The sequence below is a fragment of the Callionymus lyra genome, chromosome 3, assembly GCF_982586985.1.
Source record: "Callionymus lyra chromosome 3, fCalLyr1.hap1.1, whole genome shotgun sequence".
Classification (NCBI taxonomy): Eukaryota; Metazoa; Chordata; class Actinopteri; order Syngnathiformes; family Callionymidae; genus Callionymus; species Callionymus lyra.
In genome coordinates, this window is record NC_141820.1 from 21053687 (window position 1) to 21074839 (window position 21153).

General features: G+C 39.4%; 1 protein-coding gene across 6 annotated transcripts in view; it reads left to right on the forward strand.

Moving 5' to 3' along the window:
• Positions 1-21153, forward strand: part of shank3b (SH3 and multiple ankyrin repeat domains 3b) — a 38200-nt gene that overhangs the window by 8010 nt on the left and 9037 nt on the right. For 2 of the 6 annotated variants that reach the window (XM_087786964.1, XM_087786968.1), the window contains exons 3-19: positions 13396-13567; positions 13648-13851; positions 13959-14030; positions 14135-14243; positions 14317-14468; positions 14534-14663; positions 14886-14923; positions 15632-15748; positions 15830-15907; positions 17323-17389; positions 18484-18706; positions 18769-18944; positions 19030-19143; positions 19223-19298; positions 20104-20186; positions 20764-20888; positions 20953-21085. In XM_087786964.1, coding sequence (XP_087643090.1) covers positions 13400-13567; positions 13648-13851; positions 13959-14030; positions 14135-14243; positions 14317-14468; positions 14534-14663; positions 14886-14923; positions 15632-15748; positions 15830-15907; positions 17323-17389; positions 18484-18706; positions 18769-18944; positions 19030-19143; positions 19223-19298; positions 20104-20186; positions 20764-20888; positions 20953-21085 — 2065 coding nt within the window. In that variant the 5' untranslated portion in view covers positions 13396-13399. The remainder of the gene's footprint in view (positions 1-13395; positions 13568-13647; positions 13852-13958; positions 14031-14134; positions 14244-14316; positions 14469-14533; positions 14664-14885; positions 14924-15631; positions 15749-15829; positions 15908-17322; positions 17390-18483; positions 18707-18768; positions 18945-19029; positions 19144-19222; positions 19299-20103; positions 20187-20763; positions 20889-20952; positions 21086-21153) is intronic. The other 4 variants (XM_087786970.1, XM_087786965.1, XM_087786966.1 and 1 more) reach the window with 3 other exon arrangements.

Sequence of the window (21153 nt, forward strand, 5' to 3'; positions counted from 1 at the left end):
TTGTTTACATTTTTTTAAATTGCACATAATTACATTTATGTAGGGGACTTGTGCCCAACTTGTGCCGACTTCCTCTTGACCTGATAGACCTGACCTGCCCTATAAATAAACCCAGAGATCAGAAATCTACAAGATAGACAAGATAGAAGACAACATTTGACAAGTTATTTAGAAGTTTATAAGAAATTAAGATCAGTCGGACAAACATATCACATGTCACAGATAGAACGACATGGGTACTATTGTATATATGCATGTGAAAGCAATGATCTCCTTGGCGGTGGTATGCACTGTCTAATTGCACCTCATTATAGACATAATGGATACATTACATGCTATTATAAATATAAAATAATTAAGCAAAAATAACAACGCATGACCGTCTCCCAGTGCAACTTCCCATCTATCACGTCACAACATTGTATCAAACACACGTTATAATTCTTTAATAATAAATAATAATAAAAGCTTTTTAATGGAACAGGCAACAAATCATTTGTGTTGAGTTATATCAATTAAATGTGGGGTTATGACATAATTTGGGTTGAAATCTGCAACATTGTGTGTTTTACTAAATTACAAATAGCATTTTTAAGTATGGTCGAATGTGTTTTATATTTGGAGTGTGTTATGAACAGAATAAATAGATAAATGTTTTGTTGTGAAGTGTGTCTGGTCAGATTGATCCGCTCTCTCTGTGTAACCTGACAGCAGATAAAAAGGTAGAGGGTTGAGTTTAGACGAGGATAAGATGCAGCTTATGTAACAACCGTGTCCAAAAACAGTCTGTGTGATATAATGACTTCAGGAGGTGCAAAGAGCGATCGCTCCCCCTTCAAAATAAAAGTATCTGGAGCACTGAGAGTAATTGAAGGAAGCAAAATCCAGAAATCCTTGTTAAAGTTTCATTGGACAAGTCACACGGACTGTTGAATTTAGTGTGACATCAGCGATTATTAACAATCGCAGGATTAATTTCCCGAGGAGCTCGGAGGCCAACTTTCCTTGCATAATTCAGAAAGACTGGATGTTCCGTTATAGTGAGAGCAGCGTCTGCGTCGCCAGCTGACAATGATCACAGTCTCGCCGTCGTGAGAAGATCCCAAAGACAAATCAGCTCGAGTATCTGAGAATGCAAATGTGGAGCAGGAGGAGTGAGATGACAGCAGGAACAAAAGTATGAGGGAGGGACGTCGAGGACGAGCAGACGGAACATGTCATTAGTGACACGGACATGCTGGAAGAAAGAGGGATGAAGGGAAAGAATGTCTGACAGAAGACCGAGGAGGAGAACAAAAACAGCTCTTAATGAAGTGTGACAACACAAAACATGCTGAGTAATAATTCATCATCTACTACGAATCAAGAGTATTTAAACAGTGACGGGTGACGGCAATACAATAAACAAGAAGAGTCACACAGAGAGCGCAGCCCTCTGCCAAGCAGATCATTTATTTTTTTTGACCCCCTTTTATTAAAGTTTATAAAATGATATACCTTTTATTCACATGAAATGAATATTTCAAAAAATTCAGGCCCTGGTGGACCATGTGAAAAGAAATAAATATCAAGAATTGTGATTTTATGATTTCTTGGAAATCTGGAAAAAACGGCTAAAAGTTCCAAAATGCCAAAAAATGTACGAAATAATCTGAAAATAGCATAAAATGCAACAACGGTATTATTCAGATATTGTGCTTCTTATCAACAAATAAATGTTGATTTTATGATTTCCCCCCCCAAAAAAAGAAATTCCCTATATTTCAAAAAGGTAAATAAAAAGTAAATAACTAAAAAATTGCAAAACCATTACTTTTCAGACTCTGGTGGGTCATTTGAACACTGAGAAGTGTCCGGAAACGTTGAAAATGTGATTCTCGGATCTATGAAAAAATCTTTAAAGAAATTTTCAAAAAGGCCACAAACTTGAAAAGAAATTGAAATATCTGGAAATAGCAACACAACAACAATTTCCAGGCCGTAGTGGAGCGTGTGAACACAATTTTTTTCTTTAAAGGGATTTTCTTCAAAATCTTCAAAATTATTGGGGAAAATCGTCCAGAAAAACCAAAAAGGTTCTACTTTAATCTCTCCCTGATGACCAAACTTCTTAAAACTATTTTTCAATATTCAGAATGTAAAAAAAGTATCATCTTATATTTAAGGATGTTGCAAAAATGAAAGAACTCCAGATCTATAAAAAATGTATTTAAAATTATTTAACTATTTCTACGTTACATTATGAACCTAATTTACATTGATTCAATCGGATCAAAGTCCAATTTTGAAGTATAACACATATTTTACCTTATTATTATTTCAATTCTGGGGGTGGGACAATGATGTTGTATATAAATCCAATTTTTCTTCGTATTTTAGTTAAATCTAGAAAAGATTACTGATAATACTGACAACAAGGAAGCTGTTAAGAGTTAAGCGTCCATTAAACACACAAATGTGGCAGCATTTGTGTGGTTTGAGTGGTTCATTCTCAAATGGTTGTCATAAAGAGTGTCGGAATCCATGAAGGAAGACGGCGTGTCTTGGCCGGACAAAGCGTGGAAACGTTCACACCCGTGACCCTGCGTTATTTCGGTAGGAAGCGTCCGAGGCAGACAAAAGCTCAACAATGATGTATGTGATCAACCGGACGCCGAACATTCCAGAGAGCCTCATGAAGTGGTCGCAGTGAGACGAGAATCTACTTCTAGAAACATTTAGAATCCCAACTCTTCCTCTGTAGTCGCGAGCGAAGGTTGTGAGCTGAGCAGCAGACGAGCCTGCTGGGAGTGAGCGTGGTGTTGTCACAGAGTTTTAAGTGCACTTTGAGGAGATGCTGTGAGGAACTGAAAGATGTTTAATTTGCAGCTTGTCATTTTACCAGAGCGGAGGCTCAGTCAGGTACTGATCCTTCTGTCTCTTGTCTGCTCCTCTTTTTAAGTTAAGATTCCAATATGTTGATGTTTTTTCTTTGGAATTATTTGAGTAAAAAAGAAAATAATTTTCACTCACATTATATATTTCATGAAACTAGCAACTGTAGGGTCAACACTTCCTGTTAGGAAGAAGGTCGGCAACTTCCATTTGATGCAACATCAAACCAGTGCATGTCCGCTACTTCCTGTTCAGGCGACACTCAGCTACCTCCTGCTAGGGCAACATCCGGTGACTTCATTTTAAAACACATTCATCTAGTGCAGGCAATATTAGGCTAATCAAAGATGGGTTTAGGTTAGGGTTAGGGTTAGGGTTAGGGTTAGGGTTAGGGGTAGGGGTAGGGTTAGGGTTAGGGGTAGGGTTAGGGGTAGGGGTAGGTTCTGGGGCTTAGGATGAGAAAATTAATCTAAAAGGAAAATTAATTAATTATTAATTAAAAAATTACACAGACCCTTTTAAAATAGAGTAATACATTTTTAAGAGCAATTAATAATAAATCAATAAATAATAATAAATAAATACAGTGTTAGCGTTAAGCTTCGTCTTAGAAATAATTAAAAATTGAATTTAAATAAAAACTATAGAAAAGTGAAGTTTATTTCCAAAATACACAGAATAAGTTAAATATATATATATATATATATATATATATATATATATATACATTTAATTTTGGGTTAGACTGAGAACATTACTTAATTTTCACTTATTTATTTATATTATACATTTTTAAATCAAATAACCACACGTTTTATATATTCTCATTTAATTTAAACATGTTCTTTAAACTGATATTTAGTTATTTTATTTTAATTTCCTAAAATAAAGGGCAGGGTTTGTATTCGTTAGATGAACATAGAAGAAAAGAATATAATTTTTCTTCTACAGTTTTCTTTATTGTTGTTTCTGCTGTCCTCACTGTTCATGCATCCCTTCCTTGGCAGACAAACAGATAATGTACACACACACACACACGCAGACACACACACACACACACCACAATATATTACATTTTCAAGCATCCTTCAGGGAGCATGAGAATATTGTGAGAGAACAATCTGTCCCTGAATATCAGGAAGACAACAGCAGTCTCTCTGAGTAGCTCACTTATAATTAGTCTGTGATCAACATCATAAATGGCAGCTTCGCTCGACTCAGGAAGGAGGCGTGTCTGGACGACGCGTTCATGACCTGACGAGAAGCACAGTCGTCTGTGCTGAAAAGTTTCTTGAAGAAATGGCCTTGTGTTTAATTATCTAACAAAGACATCTGTGATGTTCGAATCTTCCTCGGTTTAAATAAAGAACAATGCAGGAGAAGTTAAGAGGCTGTGACGTCATATTCCTGAAAACATTTTTTTTTAAACACGTTTGATTTGTCACAGCTCTTCGCCTCCACACCCGAAACACTTTAATGCACACCTACTAATGTAACCTTGACCCCTTTTATTTCATTGTGTATCTGGTGTGTAGCCCTCTCTCATAGTGCGCTGTTGGCTTCATCACAAAACTTCTCCGTTGTAGGTTCAAATACCAACATAAATACATACATGATACTAACACTTTAACACTCTTCATTTAATCCCTTCTTACCATCGTTATGCAATACCAAAAATGATGATCAATACTTTCTTAAATGATTAAGTAGTGAAACACAATGACATCCTCTGAAGGTTTTTGATGTGCCTTCATAACTTCAATTCAATGTTTCAACCACTTGAAGCTCTTGTGAACCACAATCAGATACTCAGCCGAATTAGGTCCCCATGTATTATTACCTTATATTATATATTTATAGCTTCCATCAGGTCTGATATACTATACGTACTATATGTACTTTCTGTCGCTACCTGACAGTTTGTATTTTTATGCTTTTTAATTCAACTCTTAACACGATTCTGATCATATTTAGATCCTCACAGCAGACCAAGTATTAGGTTCAACTGCTCACTGCTGCTTTAAACTTCATGTGAAAGTTTAAAAAGTCCATCATATCAAATGTATCTGTATAAGTATTTGACATCACACAATATTAAGGTCACTATGAAAGAACTCTTCGCTTTCTCCTTTTAATTTGTTCACTATTGGAAGGACGGTTAAGATATTATTTTAAAAATAAATAAATTGCAGCAAATACATTAAATATTGCAACACAAAGGTGAGATAGTTTGTACAGCTGTTGCAAAATGTGATATGGTAAAAGTACAGTGAAAACATCACTTTAAGCAATGCATTTATAAATATTGGTTTGTAATTTTATTAATATTGGGTAGATTAAAGTCCTACCAATTGCTTCTTTTTTAACTTTCTGAATGCAGTTTTAAATGGGCCATCTATTTGCCTTCAATGTATTTTAAAACTGTAAGTGTTAAGTATTAGATCTCTGTAATAAACTCCATTTATTTTCTGAAATATAGTAGAGAAAACTTGCCCAAACAGATCAATTTACCATGACAAAGATATATTTCAAACTGCAGTTACTAGCAGAGAAGAAAAGAATATTAAATATTTTACTGAAGTTACTACACTATTAACATCATGGCCCTCACAAGCATTCAGTTTAATTGAGTTGAAGCAAACATTTTTCATTGAAATAATGAAGTTGTTTATTATTTAATAATACAATTTGTGGTAGTTACTCACAGCAAGGTGTTTCTTTATAATCCAGCCACATTTCTGTTGTGACAGTTAAAAGATAATTCAAAGTCATGGTCCAAAACCAGAGGCAATCTTTTCTGTGGTCTTCAGAGGTCCATGAATATGAAACACTTGCTTCTGAGACGAAGGCAGCAGGTGTTGGTGAAAAATGTTAAGACGTAATTATCCGAAACGGCGAGGGACTTGTGAACATTAAAATCCACTTAAACTCTGCTGTTGTACTCGCACATAATGATTGTTGTCATTAACTTGCAGAGCTTGACAACAGATGTAGAACTTGTTGACATGTTGTGTCCACTCTGGAAACTTTTAAATAACTTTATTTAAACAATCCACTTCATGAACAATATACAGCAGTAACATTATGGGTCTGTGAGACATTTGTTTCTGGGCCGGAAAAACAAAACAAAATTAAAACAAAAACAAATGATAATCTGTTCTATTGATTATTACTGGCTTGAGGGTCTTTTATTTTGATATAACATTATATAAGATTAGCCTGTTGCGACCAGTCCAGAGCTCTTGCTGAATTAATATTATGGTCAAATGTATTTATCCTGCACGTCTTTTGGACGGTTCCAATTTTTCCTTTTTCTATCTGAATGTCGGTCTGTGAATAAAATCCTGGCATTTAACCAGTCCACGGTAGAAAAAAGGTTAATACATATTCAACTTAAACTGATTTTATCAGTTCCTTAAATGGCTGTTTTCTCACCTACTCTTTATAACTCTGTAATAAACTTTCATGTTCATGAATCTAGTCAAATACCCTTAAACTCAAACATTCATATGGACCAGTCTAGTCGGTACTGATAGCTCTGATCACTCTTTTCTATGGCTCACGGCTGGAAGCTCATTGTTTATTGTCTGTCTCCAACAAAAACTACCCAGTTACTGAAGATTTCATAAAGTTTTTGTTTTCATCTTATACATTCAGTAGTAAGTAGTAATGTAAGTAAGAGTTATTATTGAACAATCAAAAGCCATACATCGTTCAAAGTACATACACATTTTAAAACTCTAAAAGGTCATTACAACATAAGGACAAACACAGTAGCCTGCACAAATATAACGTCTTAAGATGCTTCTTGAAGGAGTCAGTAGACTTTATCAAAAGCAGACCTAAGAGCCCGAGCTGGGGTGTAAGTCTGGATCAGATCACTGATGTGAAGAGGAGCCTGACCATGAATAGATCTGAAAGTAAGAATTTTAAAGTTGATCCTGAAAGAAACTGGCAGCCAGTGAAGTGTTTTAAGGACCGGAGAAATGTGAGTTCTTCTACTAGAGCGGGTCAGAATTTCTGGCTGCAGAGTTTTGTATTAACTGCCTTAATAATCTGTTACAATAGTAAATAAACTGTTACAATAGTCTAAACGAGAAGACACAAAAGCATGGATTATAAGCTCATCATCGATCAACTATCTTTCATATTTGAAAAGGTAACTTCTTTCTTGGTTCTCCTCTTGAAACCATTCAAGCAGAAGAGTTGTCCATGGTCATGTGTGCAGTGATGGAAAGGCCCAGCAGGGGCTACTAGCCCACAGAAATGGGTGATATGTATGAAGACAATGCAATGATGACATTAGTATTTTAGAGACCTCCGTGGTCAGGTGCCGTGGCTCCTCCTACCTGTCCCGTGAGCTGTGGCTGGACCACTTCTGTCCATCTCTGCGTGAGGAGGCTAATTCCAGACAGTAAACCCCGAATGACCCGTAAATCATAGCCAAGAAAACGTAGCTTCGGTCAAATGGTTGCCTTGGTTACGAGAGCACAAGAAGCTCATGGTGTGTGTATCTTTATTTTTAAGTTGTGTTAAATGTTCTCAGCAACATTTTCTGAAGATTTCAGCTCCATCATTAAAAGATTCACCGTCACAGAACCGAGCGATGTTCTAATCTTCTCCTAGAGTAGCGATGATGGTTGGAGACGATGGAGAACATCTGGATGACAAATATTTCAAACTCTGGGTGTCATGAACTAGCAGTGAACCGTCAGCTCCCTCTGATAGGTATCGGCAATCGACTGATCGAGTCTTCTTGTTCATCATCCTCGTCCCAGATGTGTCAGCGGACTCGACGCTGGGAAAGTCACTCGTTAGGCGGACTGCTTCAAAGGGGGGGGGGGGCTGCGAAAATTACCCAACTGTGTCGCCATGGCAACAGCGAGCATGTAGATCAGGGGGGCTTTTTTTAAACACCAAAAGTGACACAGTGAGGTTAGCACAGGATTCCCTGCTATTCCAGTTTCTATGACGACGCACAACTCCTCTTCCTCCCCCCAGTTATCTCCCGGGTTGACGCGGAAGCAGCTCTTAGACGTCGACTTCCACTCGCTAATTTGCCTCATTGTAATCAGAGGATTTGACGAAGTGATGATTCATTAGTGATTGTAATTAGGAGACACAAAAACACGGGGATCAGCTTGTTTAGCATGTTGATGTTCCAACAACTTGTTCCGCATTTAAGTTCCAAAACTTTCCTATTTCAACACAAGAACTTTCCAAATGCAGTTTTTCTTGGGTCACTCCAAGATTCCTTGTAGCTTTCGTGCTCTCACAAGCCACACAAGATGTCTTAGTGGGCTGGATTTGGCTCCTGGTTCTCAAACTAACTTGGTTTATGGAATAGTACTATTTTTTACTAGAGCTGGGCAAGTTAACGCATGAAAGTATTAACTTTATTATCGTCCATTAATGCATGTTGACCAGATGCGAGATCGCTGGTGCATTTTAAGAGAACAAGCCACGTTTGAAAAAAGAAAAAAAAGGTCTAATAATCAAGTTTATTTATTGTGGTGTAATGTGTGAAAAGGATTGAAGTATTTATAAACACAATGAGAGGACACAAGGAAACAGGTGTGGAGTCTCAGAGTTGAAGGTCTGAACGACTGACAACTGAGAATGATCTTAAAGTGTGGATGGATTTTTCCCTGATTAACATAAACTGACCACATCTTAACTTCCCACATTTTAACATCTTTTTTCGTTCTTTATTTAATGCCAAGGTTGCGTTTCAAAGGAGGCATTTGCACAGCAGACCGGCGTCCAATTCCGTCTTTTCCTTTTAGATGTTATTTCTGTTGGATTCAAACCTCGAAGTTGATCACTATTTTATTTCTGCGCTTTTATCACATTTGATCTGTTGATTTATTCCTCCATTGCGGAGAGCATTCAATTATTGAAATATTGCACGAAGATGAAGATACTTTTTTATTTACCTCCGAACATGCCTTGTCAGCACAACGTCCCACTTCCCAATTGAAGGTGCATTTCTGCACTTGTGGCAGTTTTTTTAAAAGCCTCATCTTTGGGTTTGATGCACCTGGCCTGCTGTGCTTTAATCTTTATGTTTAAAGTGGTATTCATCGTCTGCCAATAGTGTTTTATTTTTTTAACTAAACTTAACTAAACAAGGATATTTGTCAAAGGTTTCTGCTGTTGCCTCTACGATTGTTTTAATGTTATGATTGTAACTGAGGATTTTGGTGGTAGATCTTTAAATTTCTCTCAAAGTATTTCTCGCAATACACTTTGATTTATTAGTATTAAGATTATTATATGTAATTATTCTTTTTAAATTGAGATTTAAACTAAATATGTGTTACTGACAAGTGATGATGTGTGTTTGCGCAACAAATGTTGTGGCACTTAAGTTCACATGGCAGAATAACATTGAAATAAAAGTGTATTTTACACTACATTTGAATGTTTTATTGGATTCTGTTTAACAATGTGATTTATTATGACGAATCGTGGGAATCCTGTGATTAACCAGCTATGAAAAAATGTCATGGTTTAAATCAGGCCTAATTTTAACAAAATATCCAAATCACAAGTTTAATTTAAAACAATTTTTTTTCAATACTGATCACAAACTATTTCTATTATCCAGAAGCAACAACAGACCTGACCTGGAGTGAAGTTGTCTGTGATAGTTCTTAACGTCAGAAGATAAACTCAGAGAGAAACTTGTGGCCTTCTTATAGTAATATTGTTTTACAGGTGTTTTTTTAAGCTTCCCTACTAATATAAATAATTAACAATTGCTTGACTATAACTACTTTAATGAATTTGTATGTATTTTCACGTTCATTTTAAATATAAATATAAATATACACCTTTCTCTTTTGTAATTTTTACGAAGAAGATGCCCACAGATAGTAGTTCCTAACAATTGGCCACATAGAAAGAAAAAAACATTGATATCATTTCTATTCTATTGATTAATAATGTCTGAAAAGTGTTTTTTAAAGGATCTTATTTTCTAGATAGATAGATAAACTTTTTTGATCCCTCTGGAGGTCTCCTTCAGGAAAATGTTTTTCCAGCATACAGCAACAAGAACAAGAACAAAGTGCAATAAAAAGAAAGTACAAGATGACACAATCCAAATTTAAGTATAAAGAACATAGATCAAAGAAAACTAACAAAGAAAAAGAATACAAAGATTAACATGGAATATCATCTTTTCAGTCTTGGCCCCAAAACCGAGGAATAATTGAGTCCCTTAGTCTATTAGTGTTGCTTCTGGGATGGATCATTAATTTTCAGAATTAACATTAGCCTGTGACTCTTTACATGTGAAGACGCTCGTTTCAGTCAATTTTACTAAAAAAAAAAAGTCTATTAACCAGCGGGAATGTATAAAATACAAACTCCATATGATTTGTTTTTATGTTTTTCATCTGAAGGTCGGTCAGTAAACAGGCATGTAAAAAGCTTGGCGTTTCCTGCATTATGGGATGGTGAAGATGAATGAATGACAATATTAATATAGATTAATGTCCTTGATAATAAAAATGGTTCTGATCATAGAATAGATCGGTTTTTGAATTGTTTTATATTTAATTTAACTCGTATAAAGAGTGAAAAATCTCAACATTCTAGTATATAAATATAAGAAACCTGAATATAAAAATTATAATATTTGAATTACCAAGAGGTCCCTTGTTTGTTGAGTGACAATCAGCAGTTAATTCAGTAAATCTCCAAACAGCTTCTGAACTGAAGAACGAGCCCAAATCTTGCTCCGGGTTGAAAAACAGGATATGATGCAACATCCCGAGGCCATTATTAGCCGCGGAGAAGGTGGAAGTCTGGCGAAGGCAACACATTTCCGAGTTGTTTGAAGGATTGAATCCAGTTCGAAACATTATGAAGAGAGTTTGAGCGAAAATCATCAGATTTGAAACGTTCACCATCTTAGGTTTGATTCCTCTATTGACGTGGACGTGACTACACCACTCTTTTATACTCACACCTGTATGTGGAGAAACAAAATGTCCGCTGTTTGGGAAAGACAAGAGTGGGCGGGTGATTCATTTCACTTCTGAATTATTCACAAAGTCCTGGATTTTTAATTACAATACAAATACGCTGTCTCCCTTTTGGATTTCTTTGAGTGAGAAATGAGAGAGATATTTTGCTCATATCCTCATAACTCACCATTCTATGTAAGTGATTTGTACATATAGTCACGTCTCTCTCAAGAGGTTTAGATCTCAGGAGGTCAGGATCAAATGTTTTGGATCTGGTCAGAGACAGAGAGAGGTCAAAAGTGGCCACATGAACTGGTCCAAGCACAGAGCCTTGTGGCACACCAGATCTGTCTGCATCTATTTGAATATATGTGTGACGATGACTGCCCGTGGTAGGAAGCAAAGTGAGCGGAGGGTAAAGATTATGTTCAGAAGATTCAAAGCGCTTGTGATCAGCTTCAAATTAACGCTGCCTCATGACTTCAAAGAGGAGTTTGAACAGGAGCAGATAAGAAAAGATGAAGAGGCCGTTACATGGTGAAGACTCAGTTGATCCTCCAATCAAAAATGAACAACATATACAGTGTTGACACGAATGGTATTAGGTTTATTGAGTGTATATCATTTAATTTCATACTGAGTCAATTTTCTAGTCATAATTTCTTTAACTTTTCATAGCTTCATGTTAGATATTAGTATATAAAAGTGTGTTCTTTCAACCATTTAAACTGTATTTTTAGGTCTTAAGTCTATAATGTAGCTTTAAAAATAAACAAGTATTCCACCATTGGAGGTGGAGACTTCCTGGATTGATAGCTCGATGCTTGACCAATCACAGCAGAGTTGGTGTGGTTATGGTAAACAAGATTTTATCCCTAGAGAAGAGAAGACTGTTTTCAGTGGGTGGGGCAAACTGAAAATAAATGTAAATATTTAAATGAAAAAAGAGTTTTGTACAAACAGACTGATGAGTACAATAGAGGTCCAACATCTATTTAAGAAACACATTAGTTGCCCTTAAAAACTGAAATTCAGTTTATAGCTAACGTTGGCACCAGCTAATAAACAAGCTAGCTCAAACGGTACAGTTTCATTTTTAATGTTTCTATTGAAACTTCTCACATGAGGCTTAATATCATTTTCACCTTTCTCTGCTTGCGTTTGACTCTTTATCTATAAAATAAAAATTGGGGGTGAAGAGAAACATTTATTAAACGTGCATATTGTCCATTCCTGGACTAAAATAATCATAACATTTTTTTTGGATATATTCATTATTTTATATTCTCATTCTATGATTGTTTTTTTCCAATATATTTTGCTACATTTATGTAAGTAGGTTCTGTAGAATGTCATGGTTTTTCACACCTTGGTGGATAAAGGCACTTCAGGGTTGTTTGACCTTGATTTACTGAATGTAAAACTCTTACCCATGTAACCTCGGTTCTATGAATGCATGCGAAGCCGTCTAGTAAAGCTTTGCTGCTTGTTTATCTGCATCGTGCATGCTCAGCCCTCGAGCAGATCTGTTGACTATATACCAAGGCGAAGATAATATTCGTGTACCCCAAATCTGTAAATCCTTGTACGCAGACAAACTACCCACATGTCAGGGATCATGTCCAGGATCATGTCCAGGATCATGTCCGGGATCATGTCTAGGATCATGTCAGGGATCATGTCCAGGATCATGTCAGGGATCATGTCCAGGATCATGTCAGGGATCATGTCAGGGATCATGTCAGGGATCATGTCAGGGATCATGTCCAGGATCATGTCAGGGATCATGTCAGGGATCATGTCAGGGATCATGTCCAGGATCATGTCAGGGATCATGTCCAGGATCATGTCAGGGATCATGTCAGGGATCATGTCCAGGATCATGTCAGGGATCATGTCAGGGATCATGTCAGGGATCATGTCCAGGATCATGTCAGGGATCATGTCCAGGATCATGTCAGGGATCATGTCAGGGATCATGTCCAGGATCATGTCAGGGATCATGTCAGTGATCATGTCAGTGATCATGTCCAGGATCATGTCAGGGATCATGTCAGTGATCATGTCCAGGATCATGTCAGGGATCATGTCAGGGATCATGTCAGTGATCATGTCAGGGATCATGTCAGGGATCATGTCAGGGATCATGTCCAGGATCATGTCAGGGATCATGTCAGTGATCATGTCAGTGATCATGTCCAGGATCATGTCAGTGATCATGTCCAGGATCATGTCAGGGATCATGTCAGTGATCATGTCCAGGATCATGTCAGGGATCATGTCAGGGATCATGTCAGTGATCATGTCAGGGATCATGTCAGGGATCATGTCTAGGATCATGTCCAGGATCATGTCAGGGATCACATTACTTACAGCAGCAAAAGTTTTTGATAGTTGTCTTTACTTTGACTGTCTTTCTTGGAATATATATAAGGATGAGGCCCTCCCCCTCAAGCAGAGTTTAATCTTGTGTATTATCATTTGTCAGCACATTGTCATCAGAGGATATGTTTGTGAAACTAAAACATTTTTCTCAACTTGACAGCCACATGCCTCTGAGTCCGGCTGCTGACACCAAACATGATCGCCCACGGCAACAGGCGGTTACTAACGGCAACCCGACAGGATCTGCTGTTGCCAGGGACGACGACCCGGACGACTCTCCCTCTGGAAGCAGCGTCGTCGTCCGCATCGGCATCCCTGACCTGCAGCAGACGGTAACACACAGCGGCTGGCGCGTGCCCCCCGACACTCCTGCATCACTGAATGTATATATGTGTGTGTATGTCTGCTTCAGAAGTGTTTGCGGTTGGACCCGGAGTTACCGGTCTGGACCAGCAAACAGAGGGTTCTGGTGACGCTCACTCAGTCTCTGTCAGATGTGTTGAACTACGGTCTCTTCCAGCCGGCGTTCAACGGCCGAGCTGGAAAGTTTCTGGATGAGGAGCGGCTGCTGAAGGAGTACCCCCTCCCCCCTATCACCCCCATCCCATACCTGGAGGTACCTTCACCCGAGCTGTCGCAGAAACGCTCCTTCTAGTTAGGACGAGTGAAGGCGTCGGGCCGGCAGGTTCGACGATGCACTGACTTCTCTGTCTTTTCCTGCAGTTTCGTTACAAGAGGAGAGTTTACACGCAGAGCTATGTTGACGACAAACAACTGGCCAAGCTGCACACCAAGGTCAGTCGCTCTGGTTCTGACGCTGCTTGAGTCACGAGGAGCAGAAGAAAAAAATGCAACATCTATAAATGCGTCTTATAACTGCTATACCTTTTTAATCGCAGGCCAACCTGAAGCGCTTCATGGAGCACGTCCACCAGAAGAACGTGGAGAAAGTGGCAAAGTGGTTGGAGAAAGGTCTGGACCCCAACTTCCACGACTCCGACAGCGGAGGTGAGAGTTCAGTCCCGTTCTTCTCTGTGGTGAACCAACGGACTGGTGAGGGTCTCGTTGTGTCCGTTTTCAGAGTGTCCCCTCACCCTGGCCGTCCAGCTGGAAGAAAGCTCCGATCTGATCAAGGTCCTGCGCAGCGGCGGAGCTCACCTGGACTTCCGGACCAGAGATGGGATCACGGCGCTGCACCGGGCCGTCCTGTGCAGGAACAGCTCGTCCCTCAGCGTGAGAGTCTCCGGAGTCTTTCCGCGACACATCGGGAAGTCTCTCATGTTCTGGTTCCATCGCAGACCCTCCTGGACCTCGGGGCGTCGCCGGACTACAAGGACAGCAGAGGTCTCACCCCCCTTTATCACTCCGCCATGGTGGGTGGCGCCCCCTACTGCTGCGAGCTGCTGTTACAGGACCACGCCACTATAGGTATGCACGCTGAACATAGCTGTGTGTGTGTGTGTGTGTGTGTGTGTGTGTGTGTGTGTGTGTGTGTGTGTGTGTGTGTGTGTGTGTTTGTGCGTGTGTGTGTGTGTGTGTGTGTGTGTGGTTGATGGCGTCACTGCTCCAAAAACTTTGCCATTACTTTTCTATTGAATTATTGTTGATGAAAAAACACAGCTGAGAGGATTCTTGTTGTCATGGCTGCAGGAATGACTGATGAGAACGGCTGGCACGAAATTCACCAGGTAACACACGCACACACACCGACACACACTTCATATTTGTTATACACAGTTTTGTACAGAACAGTATTCGCTTACCTACACATGCACAAAATCACAGTGACATGGACACACAAACTTCAGCACAAACACGCAAACTGAAAACAAAAAAAACCCACATTCAACCCACACAGAAAAACACACAATAATGTTAAACACACACACAAATGCATTGCACCTTTGTTTTGTTTTTTAATCAAAAGTGACACATTTTTTAAAAGCAGGATCAAACAGATGATAAAAAAACTCCAGTTACACACTGTAAAACATGCTCACAATTACAATCACACAATCATACCTGTAGACGTCATCAAACGTACACAGAAATATATTATAATTATAGTAATTATAGTAACACACAATTTTAATTCTTAATCTTCACTGTGTAAATAGTTTAACTGTATTTGTATTTACATTTAAGTTTATGTTTAATGTTGCACAAATACACAGCAAAGTGCTAATTGGTGAAACCCTTCACTAATAATGTCAATAACATGATTCTGATTCTGGGAAAGACACAATTGCATGAAACACACAAACACACACAAACACACACACACCCACACACAGTCGCTCAATCATAGAAAAACACTTTCAGGCAAAGTGACACAACTACACACAACTTACCAGAGATAGCACACACCTGATGATGTGTGTGCGTGATGGATCCAGGCATGTCGCTATGGCAACGTTCAGCACTTGGAGCACCTGCTGTTCTACGGGGCCGACATGGGGGCCCTGAACGCATCAGGCAACACTGCGCTGCATCTGTGTGCGCTCTACAACCAGGTGAGAACCACGAGCCACCGCGGGCTGTTGTTGTGCGAATGCGATGGAAACACTAACGGGGAGCTGCTGTGAGTCCTGCAGGACAGCTGTGCTCGAGTGCTGCTCTTCAGAGGAGCCAACAAGGACATCAAGAACTACAACAACCAGACGGCCTTTCAGGTGAACACACTAGTGTTGATGGGCATCCACGTCAGGATTGGGGGCGAGTGACGCACAACCAGAGACACACAATGTTGCTGCCCAGATGAGAGGCGGCTAATAAACGTGTAACGGGCTCTTTCATCCTCCAGAGATTTGGAGTAGAGCTTCTTTTTGTGATCATGACCTCATCTTGTCTCTGCTGCTCTACTCCAAGTCTCTGTGTGCGACTGAGCTGTGAACACTAGTCTCTGTGTCTCAAATCGCATACTAGCGTACTCAAAGTACTCACAAAACTGAGTATGGTTCGATGGACACTAACCACCCTAAACGGCTCCATCTTAGTGACGTTTTAAACGGAAGTTACGTCATATATATATATACCCATATATATTCATATACTTACAGGTGCATTTTCAGCAGCAGTATAAGGATGACACGTCTTCGGTGCTGATACCAGCTTAAATATCTCGCGAATATTTCGATTCTCATATTTTTTCTTTATTTCTTCTTCAAAACTTGCAAAACGTGCTGCCAGCAGGTGTCGATAGCGTTCAAACAGCTGGTTGAAACATCATTAAATAGAAGTAGAAGAAGAAGCTGTCACGTCATTTCCTGTTAGTTTGTAGCAGCAGTGTTTGATTTGAGACATACTATCTGTGGAGAATTTGCGTACTAGTTAGTATGTACACTATCCTGATGCATACTAACTTCTAGTATACTAAGAGAACTATGCGATTTGAGACACAGCATAATTCTAAGAGAGGCCAGACGTGTTAAAGTCGAGCTGGACGGCAAATGTTTTTCTTTTTAAATTGATTGGTAGTTTTAAAACTGTCCCTTCTGAACAGAAAGTCTCAACAGAAGTCAATATGAATATTAATAGCCTCCATTTTTGTCATTGAATGCTAATGCTAGCTATAGCATGTCTGTGATTTGACATGATTGGTTTTACTTCGATATAGAAAAAAGTAGTTTTTTTCTCTCTAAAAACATATTTTTTTTCTTGTATTTCTTTCCATCTGACTTTTTAGATTACTGGACTCATTTAAGATTTTTAGGGTAACAGACCCTAAATTAGCAAAGTTTGAACAATCTCTGTCGGATTTGATATCAAGTTTTTAATACACATTTAATGCCTATTTAATTTTTTATATATTTACTACAATAAGAAAACCACACTGTAATGGAAAAATGAATGTAAAGAAATATGTTTATTTGCGTTTTATTAACCAATGTTTTTTATTTTTTTATTTTCAATATATCCTTTTAATGTTAATTTAAGATGCCACTGTTCTAAATAGAGTACATGGAGTACATTCATAAATACTGAAACTGTTCCATTTTAATTTCAGGAACCACTTAGGAAAAAAAAAACTTTAGAAGAGAAGAGCAAAAAAAAAAACTGCTTAATAATTTGATCTTTTCCCACTTAGGTGGCAATTATTGCTGGAAACTTTGACCTTGCAGAGATAATCAAGGTCCACAAAACCTCCGATGTTGGTGAGTTGATGAACTTAAAGTCTTTCTATGAAACCTTTTAAACGTGGAAAACAATGTCTATCTAGGACAAGAGGTTATTAAAGGCATTCACATTATTTTTATATTATTATATAAGACGCATGTGAGACGGATCCAAATTAATATTATCCTCTTACTTTTTAAACACTTATGTCACTTTTCCACAGAGATGGAGAATTCATCTTCAGCAGCGCGTAACAGAAAACAATCTCTACATTAAATACATTAAACCTACATTTATTTAAAAATATGTCGCGTTGTTGTGTCCTTAATTTAACTTTAAAACTTATTGGCTTGTTATTCTGGAGATTAACATGATTTAGATTCTCACCTTAAAAATATTAACACAAGTGTTACAGGGTTTTACATTTTAGTTCTAAATAACTGTAGCTAGTACAGCTATCAACTAGCTAAGCTTGCAATGATAGCTCAGTTCAGATTCTAAATAACTGTAGCTAGTACAGCTATTAACTAGCTAAGCTTGCAAGGATAGTTCAGTTCAGATTCTAAATAACTGTTGCTACTACAGCTATCAACTAGCTAAGCTTGCAAGGATAGTTCAGTTCAGATTCTAAATAACTGTAGCTACTACAGCTATCAACTAGCTAAGCTTGCAAGGATAGTTCAGTTCAGATTCTAAATAACTGTTGCTACTACAGCTATCAACTAGCTAAGCTTGCAAGGATAGCTCAGTTCAGATTCTAAATAACTGTAGCTAGTACAGCTATTAACTAGCTAAGCTTGCAAGGATAGTTCAGTTCAGATTCTAAATAACTGTAGCTACTACAGCTATCAACTAGCTAAGCTTGCAAGGATAGCTCAATTCAGATTCTAAACAACTGTAGCTAGTAAGGCTATCAACTAGCTAAGCTCGCAAGGATAGCTCAATTCAGATTCTAAACAACTGTAGCTAGTACAGCTATCAACTAGCTAAGCTTGCAAGTATATCGCTCAGTTCAGATTCCCTAAATGTGATACAGGGTGATCGTGTTCTTGGTCTGAATGATGTTCATATTGACGATGATGTTTTGTCTTCACATTTCTGAACATTAATTCTGAGCACGTGTGCGTCTAAGTAGTTCCCTTCAGAGAAGCGCCGTCCTACACCAAACGTCGCCGCATGGGCCTGATCCGAACGTCGCCCGGGAACGGCCTCTCCTCGCCCCGTTCCCTGATCCGCTCCATCAGCGACAACACGCTGGACAGCCCCGCCTCCTCGCCCGGACCCTCGCTGCAGAGCCTGGAGGCCCACCTGGACACCCACACACACTCCCTCAGGAGACACACGCGCCGCCTCAGGTGTGCACGTGTTAAGATCAGCTTTTTCCAGACGCTTCCTAATCACGAGGTTGGTTTCGCAGCCCGAGCGGGGGAGGTCACATCGAGACCAGCCCGCCGCCCTCGCCCCCCCACACCCCCCAGATGAGGAAGAGGAGGCTGTACAGTGCAGTACCTGGTCGCACCTTCATCGCCACCCGCTCACATGTCCCTCAAGGACCAGGAGAAATCCAGCTGCACCGCGGAGAGAGAGTTAAAGGTTACTATGTGGTTACAACCATTGTCCTGCAGGGCGGCGCTCTCACTAAATCAAAACATTTAAATTGTCCCGGTCTTCTGTCCAGTTCTGTCCATCGGTGAAGGAGGATTCTGGGAAGGCACCGTCAAAGGGAGGACCGGCTGGTTTCCTGCTGACTGTGTGGAAGAAGTCCAGATGAGACAATACGACCCGAGAACTGGTAAACACCGCCAAAAAAACCCAGAAAAACTGACAATAAAAATTCTGGGCTCACACGTCAACTGTCTTGTTTGGTTCAGAGACGAGGGAGGACCGCACCAAGAGACTGTTCAGACACTACACTGTTGGATCCTACGACAACTACACCTCCTACAGGTAAAACTCGAAACACCGGGCGATACCAATAACTACTTGTAACAGTACTTTTTATTCAAGTCAAAACACAATTTCAAAAAGTTTAAACTTTATAATAGAAAAACAAAACAATATAATCAAATTCCAATATAATGTAAAATATGACTTCAACAATGTTTTAAAGAGAAACAGGAGATCGTAGCTCGAGAAAATAAGTAGTAGTATTAGAGTAAAGAACACGAAAGCTATCAGCTGCAGCAAACCAGCGCTAGCTAGCACTAACAGCTCAGATGTAGCGGTTTTTCCCTACAAATTTCTGGATAAAATGTCTCACACATGAAGCTGGAACTCTTTGTCATCATTTTTTTGCTGGAATCTAACTTCGTTCCTTTATAAAAAAAATATTAAAAAAAATATATATATTTTTCAATCTTAAGGAACAAGTGAAATTTTGTTCAATCCAGCAGCAGGAAGTGAATAAGCTTGTCCAGTGGTGAAAAATACCTTTATCACGATTTACCAGTAAGGTATTGACGGCAGGGCCGGGTCTAGACAGGCATGTATGAGGGGGCAGCCACAAATCTTGAGGGGGCATTGTGCTGTTACTTACTTACTTACATGTAAGTTTGAGGGGGCACAACATTTATTTGAGGGGGCCAGGCCCCCTCTTGCCCCTGCCTCGACCCGGCCCTGATTGACGGTAGATTACATGACGACAAATGATGGTATATAGTCCACCAAGAGCAACTAGATCAGACAAATGTATGTAACAAATAAAAACAGTGTAGCTCTTCATTTCAAATAAATTCCTGTGTGTGAGTTTCAGCGACTATGTGATCGAGGAGAAGACAGCCGTGCTGCAGAAGAGAGAGAGCGAAGGATTCGGTTTTGTCCTCAGAGGAGCTAAAGGTAAAAATGGCAAAGCGGATGATGGAGGAGTGGTGGGTGTTTGGAGGTGTTGGACGGAGAGAATACACATTTCAACGGAAGCCAAGAGCTCAGATGACGCCTTCACTTCTTCCGTCCCGTCGTATCCCATCATTCTTTGTTTTCAGGAAAGACATCGATATAGAAGGAGGTTCACGGTTCCCTACAGCTGTGATCCTGTGAGAATAAATACAATGTATTAAGATCCATCTTTATTTCTTAAAGTGATTCGCCCCCTCCTGGTCGGATAAACACATTACGAGCGCCAAGGCCCTAATGTGGTTGTCTGTGTTCTTCTGTCTGTTAACTTTTTATAACGTGGTGAATAGACTCACTCATTATTTATACTTACCTTTGATCCGTAATTTGGCAAAATGGCCCCAAATAGTCAAGGAATTTAAACCCCCACCTCTGGTCTGGATTCTCATATCTCTTGATGGTCCTGTTCTAGAAGGCTACTGCCACCTGCTGTCCTATTTAGATCATTGCTATAAACGATATTTTAAATGCTAAAAAAAGAAATGTTATTGTAACTGTTTCTGTTTCTTTCATTCTAAAGCTGAGACACCCATTGAGGAGTTTGCACCCACACCAGCATTTCCCGCTCTCCAGTACCTGGAGTCTGTGGACCAGGGGGGCGTGGCCTGGAGGTCAGGGCTCCGAACCGGAGATTTTCTTATAGAGGTAATTGTTTACTTAAGCCACATCTTTGGATCGTCGATGACATTTTCATTTGATTTTATTTAAGGTGAACGGTACCGACGTCGTCAAGGTGGGACACCGGCAGGTGGTCTCGCTGATCCGTCAGGGAGGAAGTCGCCTGCTGATGAAGGTCGTTTCCGTCTCTCGGAAGTCTGACGCCAACCTGATCAGGAAGAAAGGTAAAAAGGTTCTGCTTCTGGTTCACTGGTTCCAGCAGAAGGTTGGCTGACCGGCCTCTGATTGGTTG